Source organism: Cimex lectularius, unplaced genomic scaffold, assembly GCF_000648675.2.
Source record: "Cimex lectularius strain Harlan isolate CLEC.00 unplaced genomic scaffold, Clec_2.1 scaffold196, whole genome shotgun sequence".
Lineage (NCBI taxonomy): Eukaryota > Metazoa > Arthropoda > Insecta > Hemiptera > Cimicidae > Cimex > Cimex lectularius.
This window is the reverse complement of record NW_019392958.1, coordinates 265,731-289,213: the sequence shown is the minus strand read 5'-3', so window position 1 is coordinate 289,213 and position 23,483 is coordinate 265,731. Positions and strand designations below refer to the sequence as shown.

Sequence of the window (23,483 nt, the reverse complement as noted above, 5' to 3'; positions counted from 1 at the left end):
ATTCACCAAAATAGCCTTATTTTATATTTATTACAAGAACGTACTCACTTTTACCGTTTTTAGAACTTTTCTTAGTGAAATTTCTTTTGCAATGTAGAAAAGAGTGATACCGAAAACCCAGGAGAGCGGCATCCCAAGATCATAGCACATGTCGTATTTTTAATAAAAAAAATTTATTAGTTGGTAACAAAAATTAGATAATACTAGATTTCGAATTTAGAACAATTTTAATAATTTTTAATCATTTTAAGCCATTGCAGGAGCAACAATTGAGTATTTCCAAAAAATATAGGTTTTGCCATTTGTTTACTTTGGGCCGCTACTGTGTATACGGAAGTACTAATTTTTAACGCAAATGTTGTTACATTGTGCAAAATTTAATCTAGTTTGCGAAATAAAGGTCCGATTTGTATTTTAATACCGCTAAAGTTGAGAAATTTTATGTTAAAAAAAAATTAAAATCACAAAAATGTTTATATCTCAGGAACGCCATATAGGAAAAATGTTTATATGGCACTGAACTACTTTTATTTACAGAATCCACCATGATAGTATTGACATTTAACCATATATACAGTAGTTAATAAATGTACTGGTTTGTATGTCTCTCCTACTTCTTCTCTATATTGAATGTATTTATTAGGGTGAATATGTAGCTCAATTTACGCTAAATAAATCCATTTTCCCAAATGAATCCAAATTTTAAATATCTAATTTGTCTTTTCTAATTTCAAATTAAACATTTTTTACCTTCAAATGAACAAGTTTTAATTCCAAATGAACCTTTTTAATCCCTAACATTTTTTTAAATGAAATTACCCCTTTTTTGATTTCAAGTGAACTTTTTTTTCAAAACACCGTAAACCTAAAAGGTGGTATAAAATGGAGCACGTATTAAAAAAAAATAAATAAACCATTTGAAATAAAAAACCATATGAAAATGAATTACAATTAAACTTAAAAAAACATAAAATTAATCATAAAAACAAATGGTTCTTGATTTAATCTTTTAAATATAAAATAATTTGGCTATGTAAACCCCCATTTATCACATTAAAAAAGAATCTTTAATTTTTATATTTTATTTTATAGAATTTTTAATTTTGATTTATTAAATTTTCATATGACCTTCTAATAGATCAATTATTCTACACATTAAATATACAAGACTTTTAAATCAGACGATCACAATTTGTACCATCTTCTGAGTTTTTATAGTGCTTTAAAAGAACGAATTAATTTGATATTAAAATGGCTAAATTTTAGTAAAAAATGGATAACTTAATTTTAAGTTCAGTTTTACGCAAGGGTATGTTTTAAATTATAAATGGTTAATTTAGAGTTAAAACGGGTTAATTTGAAATTAAATGGGTTGATTTTCAACAAAAATCGCTAATTTGGCGGGGACCGGCCTAGGATTAATACCGTATAAAAAGACATTATCACTTGTTCAAAAGATAATTATATAAAAAAATAATATCGTATTCTTTTTGTTATAGAACCAGTAACAGAGATTCTTGGAGGGCCAGACGTATTCATACAAAAAGGAAGCACTATCAACCTGACATGCCTGGTTAGGTTTGCACCGGAACCTCCTCCATCAGTCCTCTGGAGTCATAATTCTCAGGTAGTTATATTTATTATATCGGCGATTCAACTCAAATAATTTATTAAGGATAATAGAAAAATATTAAAGCTTTCATATCTGAAATATCTCCATTTTTGTTATTTACCGTGTTTATTTGTCTTCTCCTCCATCTTCACTACCAAATTGCCATACAATACGAGAAGCGAATCTTTCAGGCAATGTTTTATCTATGCGGTTTGAAGGAAAAACATAAATAGAAACAAGGACTTTTTTTTACTAAAAGATTTTTATACAGCCATTTTTTTTTACATTATTGCATTATTATTATTATTATTGAGAACTAGATATTAGGATATTTTTATACAACTCACGATATACAGCCAATTGATTGGTTGACGATAACAAAGTACCGTATACATAAGGCGGTTGTAGATTTATTTCTTTGGCATTAAAATCATTAAACATATTTCTGCGTTTATTCCCGTGTTTCCTGCAGAGCATGATAATGTGTTCAAGATCCTAGTATGTTCCAAATTCTTCACAGTACGTGATGGAAATATATTCAGTCTTTAAATTCACTAATTTCGTGGTTCGCTTGACCAATTAATATATTACAAATTAATTAAGGTTTTTAGTTGAGATAAAAAAATCAATGGCACGAGCAGGATTCGAACCCACGATCTTCCGCTAGATACGCCGCTGATCTACCACTTGAGTATCGTGACCTCGATCCACTCGGACACTAACTTCTCTTCTCAACCCCACCTTTTGAATTCACCCTCCTTTTAGGCATTTTTCACGACATTTTTATCTTAACTAAAAACCTTAATTAATTGAAAAGAATTTATTTGTTGTCACCAATGTCACCATCGCAACCGCACCTTTTGAGGTCATTCATTTGTCGTCGAGAATTCAATCCGATTACACGAGATTTGAAAAATGGCAAAAAGGAGGGAAAATTCAAAAGGTGGGGTTGAGATGGGAAGTTAGTGTCCGAGTGGATCGATGTCACGATACTCAAGTGGTAGAGCAGCGGCGTATCTAGGCGAAGGTTGTGGGTTCGAATCCCGCTCGTGCCATTGACTTTTTTATCTCAACCAATACATTTCCTAAATATTATTTAATTGAAAAATTATTATTCATGTTGCGAAAGCAGAGAAAAAAAATTATTTTTTGTATTCTATCGCGCTTATGCAAATCCAGGTAGAATAAACTGACGATTATGGTATAGAATTTTAAATTACAATTATTTAGATTTAAAAAACTATGAAATTCGACAGCTATATTTATATTTAAATAGTTTAAATACTATTGTTATTTATTCGAAAAATTAATCTTAAATATTATTACAATACCAATTAATTATTCTTTTTATCTAAGGTTTTTGGTCGAGTTGGAAAATTAGTGACGTCAACTTTCCATCTCGACCGTTAGAATTTTCTCTTCTTTTTGCCATTTTTCATGTTTTGGTGTCCGAATGGATCGAAGTCAATTTTTCTGGACATGGACTTCATCTAGCCGGAGGTCGTGGGTTCGAATCCCGCTCGTGCCATCGTCTTTTTTATCTCGACTAAAAACCTTAATTAATTGTAATATATTCAGTCTGTTGAGGTATCCCTTGCAGAGTCCGTGAATGGATCGTAACCTTACCATAGTTTTGCAAAAGGCCTTGTTTATATTGTTTTCTTTGCTGAACCAAGGCTCTTGTCCTACTAACGGAAACATATTTTTGTAGAATATACCTTTGTTGTTTGAAAGGTATTTGGTTTGTCAATCTATCTCCTGAAGCAACCATAATATAGCATGCAGATCTTTTCTGGGTACAGCTACATTTAAAGTGTTGTTCGTTGTGGTGGCATATTTGGCTAGCCGATCTACATCACTGTGTTTGAAACCCGTATGGCCTTTGATCCAGGTGATTACTACTTTATGCCCTTTAGACCTGATCATTGCTGAAACTTCAAGAATCTCGATGATAATGTAGTCCGCTATAAACAACTTTTTGTCATTACGAAGTTTTTGAATACAGCTATGACAATCTGTACATATGACGACATTTGGGATTTGCTTATCATTCGCATACTTCATAGCTTCCCTTATAGCAATCAATTCTTCACTATATATGGATAGGTACTGTGGAAGAACTTTTCGCTGTAATTTTGCGGGATCGTAAAATGCACACCCTACTCCTCCATTTAGGAGTGACCCGTCGGTGTATAAAAGATGGCCGTCTGGAAATCTCGCATACAGGTCACTAAGGACAAGGACTTAGCTCCCATAGTTCAATACGTGCGGCTTCAATACTTAACGGAGCTTCTCTCGCATGGCGTACCGTAGAATGCGATTTAAACTTCGTGCAAAAGTTCTCACTTGCCGACCGTGAAGTCTTTGTCTTAGAAAACTTATAAGCGAATCTTTGGTACATTCTAATACTTTCGCACTGTACCAAAATTAACTGTGAACTTTATTTATACAAAACATATTTAAAAGTATTAATTGAACAGTTCGTATTAAAGGATGTCTTCTGTAAACCTGTTTATACAATCATTCAGTTCAAGAACTTTGTAATATTCTACTAGATTTACAGCCCATGAAAGCCAAGTGGGTAAGTTTGTCTGTTCGTAAAAGTGGAAATTGAGAGTCGAACATGAAAAAGTCCCAAAAAACAGAGTAATTTCTTGCCACTAGTGCGAAATCCCTGACTGTCTGACGAGCAGGAACTGAAAAAGACTCATACTTGGTGAACCAAAATATACGGACTTTTTTTATGAGGTTTTCCATCTACGAGGTTATATGAATCCTCGGGGTGCCGGTGTTTTTGACATATTTGTAGGTATGTCTGTTTTGAAGCATGTCCGCTGGATTCGAACCCGGGACTTTTTCGTTACAGCGATGAGAGGTATCAACGCTTAAACCGATTCGGCCGACATACAGACTTAAACATGCCTCTCGTTCAACATGAAATCCGCTCCTGTTATTGAAAATTTCACAAAATCCTCCCAACCAACGTAATCAGCAAAAATTCATATCCCGAAAAATTCCTTCGAATCCTCCTCATCGACTGAAGAATAAAGTAATAACAAAAGTATAAATTAAACAAAATTTTAACATCTTTAGTAAATCTTGTTTTTAATTTTATATATCTTTCCTAACTCATTGTTATATGTTACCGAATTAGGTAGTTGTAATGAACTGCCAATAAAAATAAAACGTACAGTACAAAGCGAAGGAAAGATTAATATTAGTTTTAATAAAATAAACCATGGAAAACATTCTCCCTGATGATTGTTTGCCAACTTCAACACGATTTACGTTTCCGTTTGTTGTTGATCGCAAATTCGATAGGAACCCGTTTAAACGGCGAGGCAGGATTCGCACATATTAATTAGTGTTAATCCAACTGCGCCTTGCTGGATTATACAGTGCATCTAATCACCGCGAAAGCCTTTGACCCTCTAAAGCTCAACCAGAGCCCATTTCGATTTCAAACTTGGAAATCTGGGACCATTCTCAAATGTAAATTTACGTAAATATTTTATTAACTCGTGGAATTCCAAAGCAGTCGTATCGCTATTTCCCAATTAAGAAACTTAGCAATATTTGTAAAGACTTTTCGAAAAGAAAAGGTAATGGAAGTAGTTTTCTGCGATCTTAAACTCAAAAAGCTCTTAAAACCTCTGGTATTGAATTTTTAATAAGCAATGAAAGACAAATGATAGATTATAGATAATTGGAGATTATGGGAAAGTTTAGGGGTCGACAAACACCTGAGGTCATTGCCAGCCCTTTAAAAAAAAACCTTCCTTTTACAATAATCAATTGCTTGAAGATCGTCATGCGGTTCTTGTATACTTGGTGTTCGGCTACTCGTGTTGCAAACTTTGCTTGTAGATTCTACATTCTAAACGGAACCAAAAAGTCCTAATTAACAATTTTCCGAATCTCAACAGATTCGGAGTTATTCCCATTTTTCTGATTTTTTAATGTTTCACGACCTTGCTTCAAATAGCAATGATAACTCCAAAACTAAAAAAAATTGGACAAATCCGTAGATACCATTGAAAACTACGTTAAATTTTCAATGAGAAGAAAGAAGTTAATTTGAATTTATCAGTCCGTAGGATATATGGAAGAACGTTTTCTTTAGCCTCCTAAATCGACACTTGGGCAAGTTAAGTTAGACAGCTGTCATGATCAGAATCCCGAAGTCTTTGGACAACATGAGGGCGACACGACTTAACATTGTAAGTCCGGATTACATCTCTCATTTAATTTTTGAAAAACCTAAACTCTTCCAACATTTCGGAGGAATTCGGATTTTCGCTAATATTCAGCTCCTCGTCAACATCACTCTGCCGGTTCTTGGTGATGGAACAGCAACTCATCCGTATCTCCTCTTTTTTCAGTTGTGGTCAGTTTTGTGGTTTACTTTGGGGCGATCAGGAAATTTCTCAGAGTACAATCCGACTGCACGACACGCAATATCACCACTATCAATAATAGAAATACTTTGATTGAACATATAAAAATATATATATATTTTGCATTGTATAAATTCATTTTTTCCACAGTCTACATGTTTTTGTTAAATTTAAACAATGTGTGTAAATTCCAGGCCCTGAAGATGGTCCCAATAAAAATCGAAACGTTGGCACGATAAAGAAAATGTTTTTCTGACACCTACATCATACCAGACCGCATCTCACGAACTCTGAATAACTACCAATAAAACAGTCCTACATATCAACTATTCATCGGAAAAATTCGGTTCATTTTGAACGGGATACTGAATGTAACAAATAGGTACTATTGTAAAATTTATTTACTTCCAAGAATCAACATTTGCTCTCGTAATGCGAGTTTCACAAACAACGCCAGAATGTAAACAATAAATGCAAACAATGTTTACTTTAGTGAAGAAGCAAATTATTGTTATTAACAACGAAACAAGCGTGATGCGTTTTTTCAAACTTTTTGCCATTTTTCGACCAATTTAAAATTATTTTCAGCTAAACTGGGCCTGATGTACCCAGTATAATTTTTTCCAAAAAAGGTAAAACTTTGAAACTAGGCTAAAATATATTTATTTATTTAGATAGCAAGGGAAATTCAGCCGGTCCCTCTAAAAAGGACACCCTGTATACCTCTAATTGACTGTGGCATCGCCAACTTGCAGTTGGATAAGCTCCATGTGTTTTATTATTATTTTTTTAAAATTTCTATATTATATTATATACTTTGTAAACCAGATTAAATTATTAAATCATATCTGATTGACTGATTTTGTCGAGTCCGGGAACTAAATTTTCTTTCGCCTTATGTGAGCATTCGGGTTGGTGTTCTTCAGGGAAGCAAACTTGGACCATTTCAGTTTTAAATATACACTGCAGATATGTATAGGATTTCTACGCATAAAATCGCAGATAATACAGCGACTTTTACAAGTAATTCAGACCACTACATAAACACTTAATAATTACAACAACACCTGAATGAATTAACAGTATGGTTCACAAAGTGGAAAATGAAAACAAATTTTACCCTGAATGAAAGTGTCTATGCTGCATATAAATGGAACTATATCGCTTAGCACTAACCCTGTGAGTTATCTTGGAATTTTCCTGGATGAACGACTGACTTGGAACCCCGACAGGACTGAAAAGATATGAATCAGCCGACGATATAAATTATTAAAAAGACTATTTGAATCACGATCAAATTAAACATGGAAAACAAATTGTTAATTTACAAGACAACGATAAGAATTCTCTGGGCATACGGTTGTAAAGATTGGGGCTTAACCAATTATTACAATTCCAAACGTCCCCGGTCAAATCGGTCCAAAATTCTACGTCGAATTGGAAATGTTCTTTTTTATTAAATTCATTATATTTAGTGGTCTATTGAACAAATAACTTCTTTCAATTAATAAAACTTTTTATCTAAGGTTTTGTTCGAAATGAAAAAGTTAGTGCCACGAGCGGGATTCGCTCTTTGACACAGCTTAAGTGGTAGAGCAGCAGCGCATTTAGCCGAAGGTCGTGGGTTCAAATCCCGCTCGTGGCACTAAGTTTTTCATTTCGACCAAAACCTTACATAAAAATTATTATTTAGAGATCGTGATGCGGTCTGGTGTGACGTAGTTTAAAAAAAAACATTTTCTTTATCGTGCCAAAGTTTCGAACTTTATTGAAATCATCTTCAGGGCGCAAAGTGTTTTTTTTTGTGTACATGTGTCATTCTTGGGTGTCATGTTGAAATGTGCCCCTCACACCAGACCGCATCTCACGATTTCCAAAATTATCAATTATCACCACACAATCTTACATAGAAATATTAGTTCTTTTTTATGTTTCAAATCATGCATCCCCCGTTGGTACATGAATTCATCAAAACCCGCTATATAAAATTTCATGAATCATTACGTAACCTCAATAATTAGTTCGACTGTTATCACTTTCATCCCAACGAGAAAATCCCCCAAGACGATTAAATCGATTATTCCCCATTAAAAAATGCCCTGCACTCTGTATATAATATGTAGTTTATTTATTTAATAATTTATTTCAAAGATAAAGATGCGTTATGCCCAATGAATAGCCTTTGTCAAAATTTATACCCAGTAATCCTATTATCATTTATTATCGTCAACTGAAATATGTCTAATATTATAATCTTGTCCTGCTCATCTTTGTATTAATGTTTTTATGATATTATATAGTTAATGTTTATTTTTAAACCACACAAGCGAGACAGGAGCGAGAGATATTGTAGTAGAGAAAGACAGCCCTTTGTCCCATATGACATTTTCTCCCTTCATTGAAAGACGAGCATAAAAACCATTGACATCGTCATAATTATGGAAAAGTAATGGAAAGGCCTGGTAACTGAGGCCTTTCTGCCTTTATCTGCGCCTCCTCTCAGCCAAACCTCAATGCTATATTCCCTAATAAAAAAATAAATTATAAATTATATCCAATTTTTACCATCTGTAACCAACGTTTCGAAAGAATGAGTCAAAATATGTATTTCATTCAGTATTTCTAGTTGTAAATAACAAATAAATGTAATAAAAAATTAAATTTAAAATAAAATTAAAACATTTTTATCTATCTATTTGTTGATGCTAACCATAGATAGATTGGTCTGCATATCTGGTTAATTGATTAGGTCAGAAAATCCATAGCAACGTAACTAAATAAAGTCAATGTTAAAAGTGAGTTAAATGTCATTACTTAATTATTCAGAAATCGTGAGATGCGGTCTGGTGTGATGTAGGTTTCAGAAAAACATTTGCTTTATCGAGCCAACGTTTCGATCTTTATTGAGAAAATATTCAGGGCTGAAAGTGTGTGTTTTCTGTGTAACTGTGCCATTATTGCGTGTCGTGTTGAGAGTGCCAAGAGAGTGGGCGACACGACACAACAGGAAACAAACACTTTGAGCCCTGAAGATGATCTCAATAACGATCGAAACGTTGGCACGATAAAGAAAATGTTTTTCTACAACCTACATCACACCAGACCGCATCTCACGATTTCTGAATAATTATCGATTAACGGTCACTAATCACCACACAAATGTCATTACTGTTTGAGTCGATCAACTCTGTACATTTAACAAATTGGCCGAATAAATGGTATAATTTGAATCAAGTCTCGTCCTAAACATTATGACTCTGAAATTCACAAAATATTTATTTTTCATTCAGGTTGAGGAGTTTGTTCCTGAATTAAGTATTTGCATTGTTTACTATTGGAAGATAATATTTGGCAATTATCCTGATAATTCCCTAGACCTTCCCTAGGTCCTTCCCTAGACCTCAATCCGTCCAAATCCACTGCCAAAATTATTGGGTCTAGGCAACTCCTCAATTTCCTCCCCACCATCCCACCTCTCATGTCAAATAAGCATCCCATTACTTTCTGCTCTTCGGTTAAAAATGTAGGAGTAGTCTTTGACCAAAACCTTTCCTGGGATCCTCACATTTTCCAAATTTCCCGCCATTTTATTATTGCCTCAGTCTATTTCGTCGGTCCTGGCTCAACAATTTACTGCCGTTTGAAGACTCGGTTTGACACCAGGCAACTTGTGGAACCAACCTCTCTTCCCAACGGGAGATCAGTACATGTTAAGAACCCGAGGAAGCAGGAGCACTTCTTATGCTGGCTCTTCTGCAAAAGAGAAACAAAAAAGTAGGAAACCCAGTAAAGAAAAGTGAGGTTTTATTCGTGGTTGTAAAATTGGGAAACGGGCTCTTTCTCTTAAATACTGTGGTGGTACTTCCCTCCAAGCTTCACTTCTTTTAATTTATCACTACACTCCTCAGACCTCATGTCCCGTATCGCACGAATAATACGAATATCTTCAATGAACTACTCCACATTCAAACTTGCAATTGAAACGCTTTCATGGTGAACTCAGTTGGCTCAACTAGCCGACTTGTGTGAAGGACGAATGTCGAGCAGTGTCTTTTGAGTTGAGTCAACCAGTGGGGATGAGTACGTGAGCGGAACTTGAGCCTGGGCGGACGAGTTGACTGCGTGTTAAATGGTTGGGGCGATTCCCATATATTTTGCTACCACGTTACAATCCTTGACACCCGTCCGTTCAACTAAGTGAATCAACTAGTTGCCTCGTCTGTAAGAGCTACTTCCTTCTTCGATTACAGCTGTGTCTCTCGGAGGGGGGAACGCGCGATTAAAGCGTTATAAAATTATTATGAACTGTTGTGTATGATTCGTGTTCGGTACCCGGCGGGGGCCCCGAGTGTCGGGGTTGTATTCCCAACCTTCCTGGCTCTAACCCTCCTTCCGTGCATAGTATTTTCTCACTATTTTTTTTTTACCAATTAATAACATTCAATTAATTAAGGTTTTTAAGTTGAGATAAAAAGTCAATGCACGAGCGGGATTCGAACCCACGACCTTCGGCTTGATACGCCGCTACTCTACCACTTGAGCTATCGTGACTTCAACCCCTCGGGCACTAAATTCCCATCTCAACCCCACCTTTTGAATCTTCCCTCCTCTTTGCAATTTTTCAAATGTCGTGTAATCGGATTGGATTCTCGGCGACAAACGAGATGGCCACGGAGAGCTTTAGTGACGTGTACTTCATTTTAATCAATTAAATTCACTATTTTTCGTGTTCCGCTTGACCAATTAATAACATTCAATTAATTAAGGTTCTTAAATTGAGATAAAAATTTCTTAGGTTGCTTTCTTTTCCAGTCCATCTCCATTCGTCTTCCTCCTTCACCTAATCAACTCCACACATTACACTCGCAACACCCAATCCCCATTTGACCTTATCCTTACGCAATATACATACCTTCGAAAGATCCTTTCTGATCCGAGCCCCTAAACTGTAGAACTCCATTCCCCTTTTTATACGTCACGCCGCCTCCTTTTCCTCCTTTAAATCCAACCTGTACAATCACCTCCTCTCCCTCCAAACCGAGACCTGACGTCAATATTTGATATTTTTGTTTAATATTCTTGTTATTTTTTCTTCTAGCTTGCCTTACTTGTATACATTATGCCAAGATTTTTATTTCGTTTTATTTTTAATTTCAGAAGGAACATCATTTATGATGTTTGTTGATCGACCTGCAAATAATCTATGTAGGGTTCCAATCTTCGTAGAGGTCATTAGACAGGTGAAAAAAAGTAGACTAATAGCTGGGTTCACCTAGCTTTCTGCAACTTATAGTGCCATCAACAGAGCCTATTTTACAATTATTACAACTTCAAAATAAATGCACAGTAATATACAATTAACGTAATAAATAAATAATAAATAATAAACATTACATTAATTGGTTACTGAGTATTTATTTTGAATTTGTAATAAAATCGGCGGGTTGAAGCGCTTCGGAAAAACAGTGGTTGTTGTCTGGATCCCCGGACACGTCGGGCTGGAGGGTAATGAACGTGCGGATGAGGCGGCAAAGGCCGGGACGTCCAACCCTCCAGACCGGACCATCGCGACCAGGCCCTCTGACGCCAAGCTAGCAGTGAAGACCATGATAAAAGAAAGATGGCAGCGTCAGTGGGCCGGGTCATCCGAGAGGCTTTTGGGCGTCAAAAGCACGATTCATAGATGGCCCCCCGAGAACCAGAACCGGAAACAAGGAATCGTCCTTACGCGATTAAGAATAGGCCATACACCGTTGACACACGGGAACTTGCTCTTAGGCCAAAGCCCGCGCAGGTGCCCCTTATGCAGAGAAAGGTTGCTCCATGTGTCCCACATACTGGAAACATGCCATGCCTTGGCTCCCTACAGGGAGCTTTTGGCATGCCATCCAATCTGAAGAAGGTACTCGAGCACTGCAGCGAGTTTCAGGGTCCCCTGTTCCGTTTTTTAGGGGAAATTGGGTTTTTTTATTGTATATAGTATATCTCATGTGTTGTGTGTCTATATGTTTTGTCTGAGTGCATGTATTTCTTAGCGTGAATGGTGAGGGGTGAGGGTGAAATATAACCCTTCGAACGTTGAGAGCGTATGAGTGTGTTTTCAGGGTCGATGGCGGAATATTTATAAAAGTACCCCATCGACCCTAATCTAGATTAGTTCGAGTACAGATCGGTGGAGGAATATCAAGTACTACACCAACCAAACGGAATGAGTGTATTGTATGGATGTATTTATGTGTATGAATGTATTTATCTGTATGAATGTAGTGTTTGTAAATAGAAGTGTAAATATATTGACTTAGCTTGGGGCTGAAATGACCTAGATGTCGGAAGCCCCAGTAAAAAAAAAAATAAATAAATAAATAAATAATAAAAAAATAAAGAAAAAAAACATAAATAAAATAGGCTCTGATGATGGCAGTATAAGTTGCCGAAAGCTCGTTGAACCCAGCGTTTAGTCTACTTTTTCCACCTGTCTAATGACTTCTAAGAAGATTGGAAACCTACACAGTACTTTTTTGTTTTTATATCATGTATATTATTCTTAGAGGAGACCAGTCCCAGCATAAAGTTATTTTTCTTCTTCTTCTTTATCTATTGACCGGGAGGGGAGTCATGAACATGTAGTTCGGATCATTTCATTAATTCATTTGGGTGATAATTCTTGTTACAATAACGAAATAGATCAGAATTAGTAAAGTCTGCTTGATATTACATTATCATTTACTACAAAAAATGAAGTAGACTTTTCTATAATAGTATCATCATCAATTGACCAGAAAAATCATAACAAGCAGTCTGGTTCAAGGAACGAGTTTCTCTAGGTCTGACAGTCCATCGTTCGGGACCACAACGTCAAGAATTATCACATAGCTAAACCGAAACAGACGAATCGAAACTACAATTTTCGCGATTTATCGTGTTCCATTAGGAGAGAGAGTCGGCCGCTCATTGTGCCCGGGGCTGAGCCGTTCGCCCACATGCTTTATAACTTTGTAAAAGGAGGGATTCGCACGAGGCTTTTCCTAACGAAGAAACATTTTGTTCTCCCTCCCCAGAGGCGCAACTTGGCTAAAAGCTCGCTTCATTGTTGGCCGAGGAGCAAAAACGAAGACAATACCTGTGCCCAAATAAGGCTACTAAATACTAACAAATAAACCCCTTACAAATATAATCATATCATCATTTAAGCTAAAATTTAAAAAAAGTAATTTTAAATCTAGAATGTTGGTTATGTATGGTGTATAGTGACCGTTAGTTAATGATTATTCACAGATCGTGAGATGCGGTCTGGTGAGACGTAGGTTTTAGAAAAACATTTTCTTTATCGTGCCAACGTTTCAATATTTATTGAGATCATCTTCAGCGCTAAAAGTATTTGTTTTCTGCGTAATTGTGTCATTCTGGTGTGTCGTGTTGAGTGTCACGATCTCCGAATAATGTTGGTTATTTTTTTAACCAAACACACCAATTTATTTTTATGTAATATTTTTTAGTCGCTTATGCATTTCTGGCCACCTACCTGTTCTCGCTTCTGCGCTTGCTATTAAGATAAATTGAACTCCAGACTACTTATTTTTTCACTTATTTTTTGTATGATAAAATACAATATACAAGGTGTCCTGTTTTAGACGTCTGGGTTGACTCTATCTTAAACTTATAACGTTATCGAAAAAAATACGAATAGTATTTATTAATTTTAGTCATATTTCAAATGTTTACTCGTATTTTGAAATATTTGTTGTCAGCGTAGTTCCGAGAGTACAATTTTAAAATTCTTAATGACGTGTAGGATTCTACCCAATGTTTTAAAGGAATTTTCAAACTTAAAATGACGGCGCAATTTATTTTATATCCTTTCCCGTATGAGTGAATTTTTTCCTCATTTGAATAAATTTGAAAACTTCTGATTTTTCCTTATCGGAAGTGGGATAATAGGACACCTCAAAAAAACCACAACCAGCTTTTTTTCAATCCCCTAATTTAACCACTGCGTTGAATCAACTGAGCAGGATTAAAATAAATCCGAAACGTTGTGGATTGAAAAAAGATGTTTGTTTTTTGTTTTTTTTTAGATGACCACCTTCGAGAAGGAGTAATCAGAAGTTAAACTGTTGAAGTCGAAATAAAAAAAAACATCATTAAATATGACAAGTTAGAAAAGTGGCGAACATGGAATAAATCATAAAATATATTCAAAACAAAACAAAAAAATCTTTCAATTAATTAAGGTTTTTAGTTGAGATAAAAAAGTCGGTGTAACGAGCGGGATTCGAACCCATGATCATCGCCTAGATACACCGCTGCTCTACCACTTGAGCTCTCGTGACTTCGATCATCAACTTCCCATCTGGATGGTGTTAGTGTTGAGTTGTAATTGTTGATTATTCTGTTAATTATGTGTTAGTTATGTGAGAATAATCAACAATTACAACTCAACACTAACATCATCCACTATTACTAATAATACTACATTAAGTCTATCGAATACAAACATGCCAGCATACATTTCCATACCATTTATTCAAAGCCTATCACACAAATTAAACACATTTCTCTCGTCCGATAACTTCAAAATAGCTTTCAAAAATTATAAAACAATCCAAACACTTTTTCCAAATTTAAAGATCCCACACAAATAACAAATAAATCTGACGTAATCTACAAGATCAACTGTTTAAACTGTACGGCAACTTAGATCGGTCTTACATCCCAATATCTGGACAAGAGAGTAAAGCAACATATCTATGATTGCAAAAAACCCAAGCAAAATCCTACAGCATTCGCTACCCACCATTTTGAACACCAACACAATTTCAATTACAAAAATCCAAAAGTATTACACACAGAACAAAACAAACATAAACGTAATTTCTTAGAAATGGTTTATATCAACAGAGATAAACACAGCATTAATTACAGAACAAAACAAACCTAAACGTAATTTCTTAGAAATGGTTTATATCAACAGAGATAAACACAGCATCAGTTGCAGCTACGCCAATATCATTAATCAAATTCAATACAGATAACATACTTATATCATCACATTACATTCCACACATCAAATATTTTTCATAGTCTAATTGTCCAACAATTTAGCTTTCCTTTTCCTATTTTATCCCTTCTATATAATCCTGAAAGGATAATCTGACCGAACCATTACCAACACATTTTTTCCCTTCGTCGGCTCTTTTCACCTCAAAGAAGCCGTCGCCTTGTAGAAAAATGTCTTTTCTATACCGACATCCTCCCCCACCCCTATAAAATCCAACGTATATAAACACAAAATAGCAAAATCTCAGTGGCACTCTCGGCATGACACGCAAGAATGGCACAATTACACAGAAGACAAACACTTTGAGTGAGTAGAAATACATTGATTGAATATATAAAAAAAAATATATTTTGCATTGTATAAATTCACTTTTCCACATCCAAAATGTAATTGTAATATATAAACAATGTTTGTAAATCCAAGGCCCTGAAGATGATCTCAATAATGATCGAAACGTTGGCACGATGAAAAAAATGTTTTTGTGAAACCTACATCACACCAGACCGCATCTCAAGATTTCTAAATATATTTAACTCTAATGTTGTAACTGAAAGTAATGAGTAAATCCTTTTCAACGAAAACAAATCAAAATTGAAAAACGTTTTGCGTTGATTCCCGCTAGATGAAAATGGACTTGTCAACACCTTTTCTTTTCTTTTAGCCAATGAAAACGTGCCAGGCCACCAAAAAAATAGTATGCTTCCCAGTCCAACAGGCCTCTTCCAGTGGAAGTCTCCTTCCACCTCCCTTTAATGGCTTGTGGAAAGGGCTTGGGGCGGCCCTTATAAATTTCACTGTGATAAATGAAATTTTAAATTCTTCAAATAATAACAAATTTATGGTACAGAATTATAAAAACCATCTTTTCATTTCATTTTTATTATTAAGTATTTTCATCTGATCTTTTGGTGCTTTTCGGTTTTATAAAATTTATTCGGATAATGTTGGCGAGCCTGGTAGAAGAGAATACGCAAGGTTTTAGTTAATAAACTGTTATATTTAAAGAAAAAAGTTTCCTTACATGTTTCAAACATCAAGAACAACAAACAGAAACAGAGATATTCTAAACTGTTTTTTTTTTTTTTTTTTNACATTTTTTTTTTTTTTTTAATGCTACAGTTTATTAACTAAAAACATGCGTACCCACTGCTAACACCCCTATCATCCCAGAAATTCATAAGTATTTTCTGTAGTGAGACTCTTAATTTTTTCTTTGCTTGTCAATGTTTGTTTCGATATTGTTTACACAACTGGTCTTATTGGATTTAGTGATGATGACAATCAACCATCTCCGAACAGATGTTGATGTATGGAGATCAGTTATTTGGTATTTTTAACAATAAAATATTATTGTAACATTGCCAAGCTTTCGATCTTTTATTTAATCTTCATCAGGGCTCTACAACTATTATGTTCCCAAATTAATTTAATTTTTTAATTTACAATAGCAATTCATTGTTTAAAACACCGCATCCCTGATCTACATAAAAAACATCTTATTGGATTTATACTATATGAAAAGCTTAGAGCTAAATTCGTGAAGTTTAAATAATCTTCAATCAGTTAAAAAAGTCATGTTGATATGTACGATATTTCATTGAAAGTATGGCTTGGCGTGCAGTCGAGTTATACCAAAAATTTAAGTTATTGGTATGAAACAGTCATACTCACACAAATGCCTGACTAGAGCCACTGGAAAAGGTTTAAGAATATGAAAAATATCAAATGAAATCAACGAAGGGAAAAGGTTAGCTGAAAACGATCTTTAGGCGTTGCAGAATGGAAGGGCATAATGCTACCTTATGTGCAAATGGGATTAATCAGTACAAAAGTAAATAAAAGAAATAAGTAAAGCATTATTTACTTTTATATTGACTACGATATAATCCTAATTACCTGTAACTAGTGTAGAAATGTAATGGATTTAATTGTAAACTAAATAAATTGAGTTGGGCCTTAAAATTGTCCATCATTGTATATTGCTCTCATCTTGCCGAGAGGCTTCAGGACAATGATTTTGATAGACGGTTAATTTTTTTTTCAAAGATGTCGATTTAGGGTTCAGAAGAAAATATTCTCGCAAACAAGCTTTGGACTGATGAATCCATGCTCACCATAAATATTATTAAACCCATTACATTTCGTGGTCCGATTGACCAAATAACTTCTTTCAAGTAATTAATCTTTATGTGAGGTATTGGTTGCAGTGAAAAAGTTAGTGTCACGAGCGGGATTCGAACCCACGCCCTTTGGCTCAATACGCCGCTGCTCTGGCTACTTGAGCTCCCGTGACTTCGATCCACTCGGACACCAAATCCCCACCTCAACCTACCTATCGAATTTTCCTCCTTTTTGCCATTTTTCAAATGTCGTGTAATCAGGATTCGATTCTCGGAGACAAATGAAATGGCCCCGGAGAGCACATAGTGGAGTTATACTTCGTTTTCCTTATTCAATCAATTATATTTCATAGTCCGATTGACCAAATAATTCTTTCAATTCACTAATCTTTACGTAAGGTATTGGTTGAAATTAAAAAGTTAAGTTTTAAATGTTATTTTCAGTCGGTGGAATTTTTGACCGAGGGCACAAGAAAACCTCCGGAATAAGTATGCATGCCATACCAAATTTTTAAAATTAAGCTTTTTTATTCGTTGACCAATTTACAGCCTGATTACGCCAACGTTTTCAGCGAAAAATGATTTAAAAAGTTGGTAAAAATGTAGTTCTCATTTAAAATCTTAAAGATGTATTTTCTCTAATGTACACTGACATTTTTTATTAATAGGGATAAAAATGTAAAACTAGATTGAAAATATTAAATAGGTATTTTTTGCTTTTTTTGTTAACGTTATCTGTTCAATAGAAATTCAGCCGTGCCATATAAAAAAGACACTACGTTACTGTATATTACGCTTTTCTGTTTTCTCTGACCTGTTAATAGTTATTATGGTGTAGGTTTCAAAAGTTTCAAGTTTTTTTTTTTTTTTTTGTACAATGCTTTCACATTTGTGTCATAAAAGAGAGAATTCTTTGTGTTGTAATTCATTTAAAGTAGTTCCTGTCAGTCCGACTGTCCTAGGGCCGGTTGAATGTCTGCGACAAAAAGTCAGAACCACTTTACAACACATTATACATATTATGACAAAATAATATTTTAAGAGCTGATTGAGTATAAAATGCCAAATTTCTATTTTCTAAAAAAATTCAAAAAGTTTTAAGATGCTTAAAACGAATCCGATTGTTTTTTCAAAAAGAAATTTTTGTCGTCTACTTTAGTGTATATGTTTTTCCATTTTTGAACGGTTTTACATACGTAATTATTTCCAATTAATTAAGGTTTATTAGTTGTGATAAAAAAGTCAGTGTCACGAGCGGGATTCGAACCCACGACCTTCGGCTAGATACGCCGCTGCTCTACCACTTGAGCTATCGTGACCTTGATCCCACTGACACTGACTTCCCATCTCAACCCCACCTTTTTGTTTTAATTTTCCCTCCTTTTTGCCATTTTTCAAATGTCAAATGTTCAAATGTTTTTATCTCAACTAAAAACCTTAATTAATTGAAAGTTATTAATTAGTCAAGCGGACCACGAAACTATTGAATTTAATAAGTAATTATTTAATACAAATTGCTACTAAAGCCTATTTTTCTTTTAGCCTCTCATGAACTAAAATATTTTCATCTAACTCCATATTATTAGGATACAAATACGAGCTTAAATATTCCTAATTTTTTTTTAATTTCCTAATTTTTGGCATTGAATTAAATGATACAAACTATTGTTATTAATTTCGATTCGACCTAGTGAAAATTTCGGTTTTCTTTTCCCAACATAATCTCTTTTTCGTGTAATATACGACACAATTTTGTGATATGTAGGCGGAAAACATACAAACATACAAATATTTAACATCATGGTTTTTATAAGTGTTACGTGGATTAAAATATTCTGTTTTCCATCAACCAGAAAAGAAGTCGCAAAGAAAAAAAACCACCCTTGAGAAGATTTTATTTAAACAAATATTATTATTTATTGTCTCTGTTGCCCTTAAATTCCCTTTTCAATCTGGCATTATGGTACTTTTATTTTGCTAATTTAAAATTATTAAAAATCGATAGAGAAAAATAGCCTCTCTTGTTAATAAAATAATGAAATGAAAGATACATATTTATTTAAATTGAATAAACTGAGGTTTAACAGAAAGAAAACATTTTTAGAACAGTTTTCCGATAACGAAAAAATAAATAAACAAATAAAACTAAACGTAAATTGAATTATTTTTAATTTTTCATTTACATTACATAGAAAATAGCCTTCTGTTATCTAGAAAACACTAATCAAATAGGTAGTAATGTTTTAAGAGCAAATACTTTTAGATAAATTGTAATGCAAGGTAATGAAAGGGAGAGAGTTCTTTAAGAAAACCTAACATCAAACGAATTATGCCATAATTATAAAGTTCGGACACGTTTCATTTTACAGACAAAACTCTACTCGTTATCAACCCAATGAAGAAATAATTAGTATGAAAACATTTCTTGTAAATGACAAGATGACTTATAATGAATATAAATAGTTTTCCTATTATAAATACAACTGACTACCTCCATGGTTCGAAAAAAATTACTGTGCTCTGTTATATTACTTTACTATGATATATTATTGCACCAAATAGTATAAATTATTCGAAATAAATACAGAAAGAAGATTATGTTTTTCCTATTCAGTTTATCAAAAGGCTATCTATATTGGATTAATTGCAAGGATCAGGATTAAAATATAAAATAACAGTATAAAATGAATTCATAAGGGCATATAAAATAAAACATTTGTTAATCACTACTTGTACACAACATGTCATGTATAATGATCAACAATGAAATTAATACGCTACAAATAATATTTTTAATGAGAAAATAACGATTTATGCTAATTCCACCTGACTAAAAGTTTTTTATTCCTTGTACATGCTCGGCCACTTGTAAAATTTTAAAGTTTCTGACAGTCAGAAAGCAAAGTTTTCCATTAAGTACTTTTTCCTGTACCATTTTGACTACTACCTGTAGTTTTGTACTATAAATTTAGAAGCCTAAATAATTTTCAACACGACTAGAGATTTTTAGACTTCTATTTTTTAAATTTATTTATTCGAGAAATCAATTCGACAAGATTGTCGATAAGATGTACAAATATTGCCATATTAGGCGTGTTTGATTTTATTTAATCACAATTTACGTGTAAAATGGGTTATTCAGATCAAGGTATGGTCTTGAAGAAGAAGAAAGCAAATTTAGTTGCTAATGCCAAGCTTTCGACCTATTTTAAGGTCATCATCAGGGCAAAACAACCTTAAATATGTCTACATCTTGACTTTTTTTAAGTTTTTTACAGATACAGTTACGGTGTTTGGTAATGTTTGGACTGAATCAGTCTTGAAGAAAATTTGAGATCGCCTGTAAAAAAGAAAAAAAACCCTGAAATATGTCAATCTATTAGTTTGTTTACAGATTGACATATTTAAGTGTTTTTTTTCAGGTCATCTGAAATTTCCTTCAAAACCGATTCAGTCCCAACATTACCAATGAGTGTAACAGCACCTGAAAAAAAATGTCAAGATGTAGACATATTTAAGGTTGTTTTGTCCTGATGTTGACCTTAAAATAAGTCGAAAGCTAGGAAGTTGCTTTCTTGTTTTTCAAGAACATACCTTCATCCGGAGTGTTCGTAAGTGAAAAAGTGGTCGATACTTCTAATACTGAAAATTGGGTTGTGTCCGTTGGTCTGAAATTAGATCGATATTTTTCGGGGTCCGTTTATTTTCGCTGGTCTACGTTGCACTGAATGTTTGACTTGATGCCCATCAATAAAGAAATTTACCTTTTTTTTAAACATTATACATGTAAAGTATTAGCGTCCGCGTAAGCCGGCTAGGCCGTCAGATTTTCAGTTCGTGCAGGTTCGTGGGTTCGATTCCTATTGTCACCCCTATAAATTCTGGCCATTCTTCTCCTCTAAAAAAATTTGTAAACATATCAAAATACGTACTCAGGCTTCACAGATATAAAATGATATTTTTTATTTTGTTGAAACCGTGAGAAGCAGTCAAGAATGACATAATTTAAAAAAACAACTTTTTCATTTTTTACCGACGTTTCGACCTTTGTTGGGTTATCTTCAGGGCGTAAAGTGTTGTGCTATTCTTGTGGTGTCATATTGGTTGACACATCACTTTCCCGCAAAACTAATCTGACGCCACAAGAATAGCACCACACTTTATGCACGGAAGATGATCCGAATAAAGTTTGAAACATCGGCGATAAAATGAAAAAGGTGTTTTTCTAAACTACCTTATTCAATAAGAAACAAATATTTTTTAAATTATTTAACCCGTCTTATTATATAAAATTATTAGTTACATAATTTTAGGATCGATTTTAAAATCCATTAAATCATACACCCATTCACGGTGCCTACAGGTAAAGTGATCCTGGTTGCGGAGGAATAGTCCCTTTGCATTAAATTGTTTTAAGTTAACTTTTTAACTTTATTAGTTAAGAAGCCTCATTTTTTTCATAAAAAAGAGTAATTACAAATTATTATAAAATTTAGCGTAAGCCAGGTTTAAAAAACTCATTAACCTGGATGTTTAATCAAGATGCTAGACCAGATAGTAATGTATTAAAACAAAGGGAGGAATATGATTCACTATTTTCTATACATTAACTTTATCCGAGACTATTCGTTATAGATTTGGATCATTAAAACTAAACACATTATACAGAATGCTTTCTTTTCAATTTTAATCAAAGTAGAACAATCATTTCAAAAAAATTTTCCTTTATTTGAGCTAAAACAAATGAAAGTATGAAAATGACGAGACTAAAGTTTTGACCATTTTTTTATATATATATGAAATGAAAGCAATTTGTATACAAAAATGACTTTCTCGGTTTTCTCTCAACGAACACAATTACACCGAATAACGGTACTGGAATTTCAAAAGTGGTCCACATAGACGTAATTCGTTATTTAGCTTACACTCCGAGCAGGGCCAACCACTTTGGAACCGTCCCGGTGCGATAATTAACGTAAAGTAGAAGCTATTTACCGCAGTGAGCCAACAAAATAAACTTTATACAACAAATCACAGATGCAAAGCCAGCTTATTAAACAAATATTCGAGGAAAAACTTCAGACGACGAGATAATCGGTATTATTTCCGTAGAAATATGGATTGTCTGCAGTATTTGATATATTTATTGATAATAAAATCAATACCCGTTAAAATATGTGTTTTGTGTTTTTTGGGTTTTGTATGAGTGAGTGTATTTATTAGAGTGAATGGGGAGGTGCTGATGGTGAAATAGCATCCCATCGCCCCTCGACCTATGTACGTCGTGGCGGAATATTTATAAAAGTACCCCATCGACCCTGATTCGATTAGTTTCTTATTGTGTACAGGTCCATGGAGAAATATTTAGTACTCCATCTACTGAACAGGATAAATGCAATATATATATATATGTGTGTGTGTGTGTGTGTGTGTGTGTGTGTGTGTGTGTGTGAATGTATTTATTTGTGTGAGTGTGTGTTGTTATAGTACGCTTGAGTTAGGGCTGAAATTACTAAGCTATCGGATGACCCTTTAATAAAATAAATAAATAAAAATAAAATTAATAACTAAATTAATTTTTTGTTGTTGTGCTGTAAAAAAAGAAAAAGATAAGTACGGTAAAAAAATTCCACCTACTTGTAATATAACTTCATTTATATATAATTTAATATATTAATCAAGGTTTAAGTTGTTTTAACATTTAATAATTGTGTCATTGTCTAAAAAAAGTAAAAAATTTAAATTGCTAAAGAAAATGAAAAAAAGACGCACAGATAAAACTTGTTTTAATTTTTTTTTTTAGACTTTTAATTAACATTTCAATATTGCGTATTTCCTCCCCTTGACTTCGAGCGGTGAGTTCAGCAATTTGGACACCTCGAAATTCATGGATTTGATGAATCGTTTCAACGTTTCGTAAGGTGCCGGTTTCGCAAAATTCTCAGTCAAAGAACGGTCATCCTATAATTCTTTTACCCTAGGGAGTCCAGAACCGAGCCTTCTATTGTAGGACGCAGTTTAAAACCAGGAACACACTTACCCGATGCTTCGCCATGCGATGCTACCCGACGCCTTGCCACGTTTTGGTGGGGTGTACACGTCTATCCGACGCAAGCACACGTCGCGTACAGTTCACAGCGTTTATCACAATAATCACTATCACAATCGCAACGCATCTTTTGTTCTTAATGCACTATTTTGAGCAAAACCTTGTAATAAATTGTTAGTTAAATTTTATGAGCACAACTATCTAATAAATTGTTTGTTAAACTTAATTGTTTTAAATAAAGTTACTC

At 33.9% G+C, this 23,483-nt stretch overlaps 1 protein-coding gene across 1 annotated transcript in view; it reads left to right on the top strand.

Annotated features, from left to right (window-relative positions):
• The window catches only part of LOC106666554 (zwei Ig domain protein zig-8), a 658,162-nt gene that overhangs the window by 597,905 nt on the left and 36,774 nt on the right, over window positions 1-23,483 (top strand). Inside the window, exon 5 of the mRNA XM_014393829.2 lies at window positions 1,500-1,627. Coding sequence (XP_014249315.1) covers window positions 1,500-1,627 — 128 coding nt within the window. The remainder of the gene's footprint in view (window positions 1-1,499; window positions 1,628-23,483) is intronic.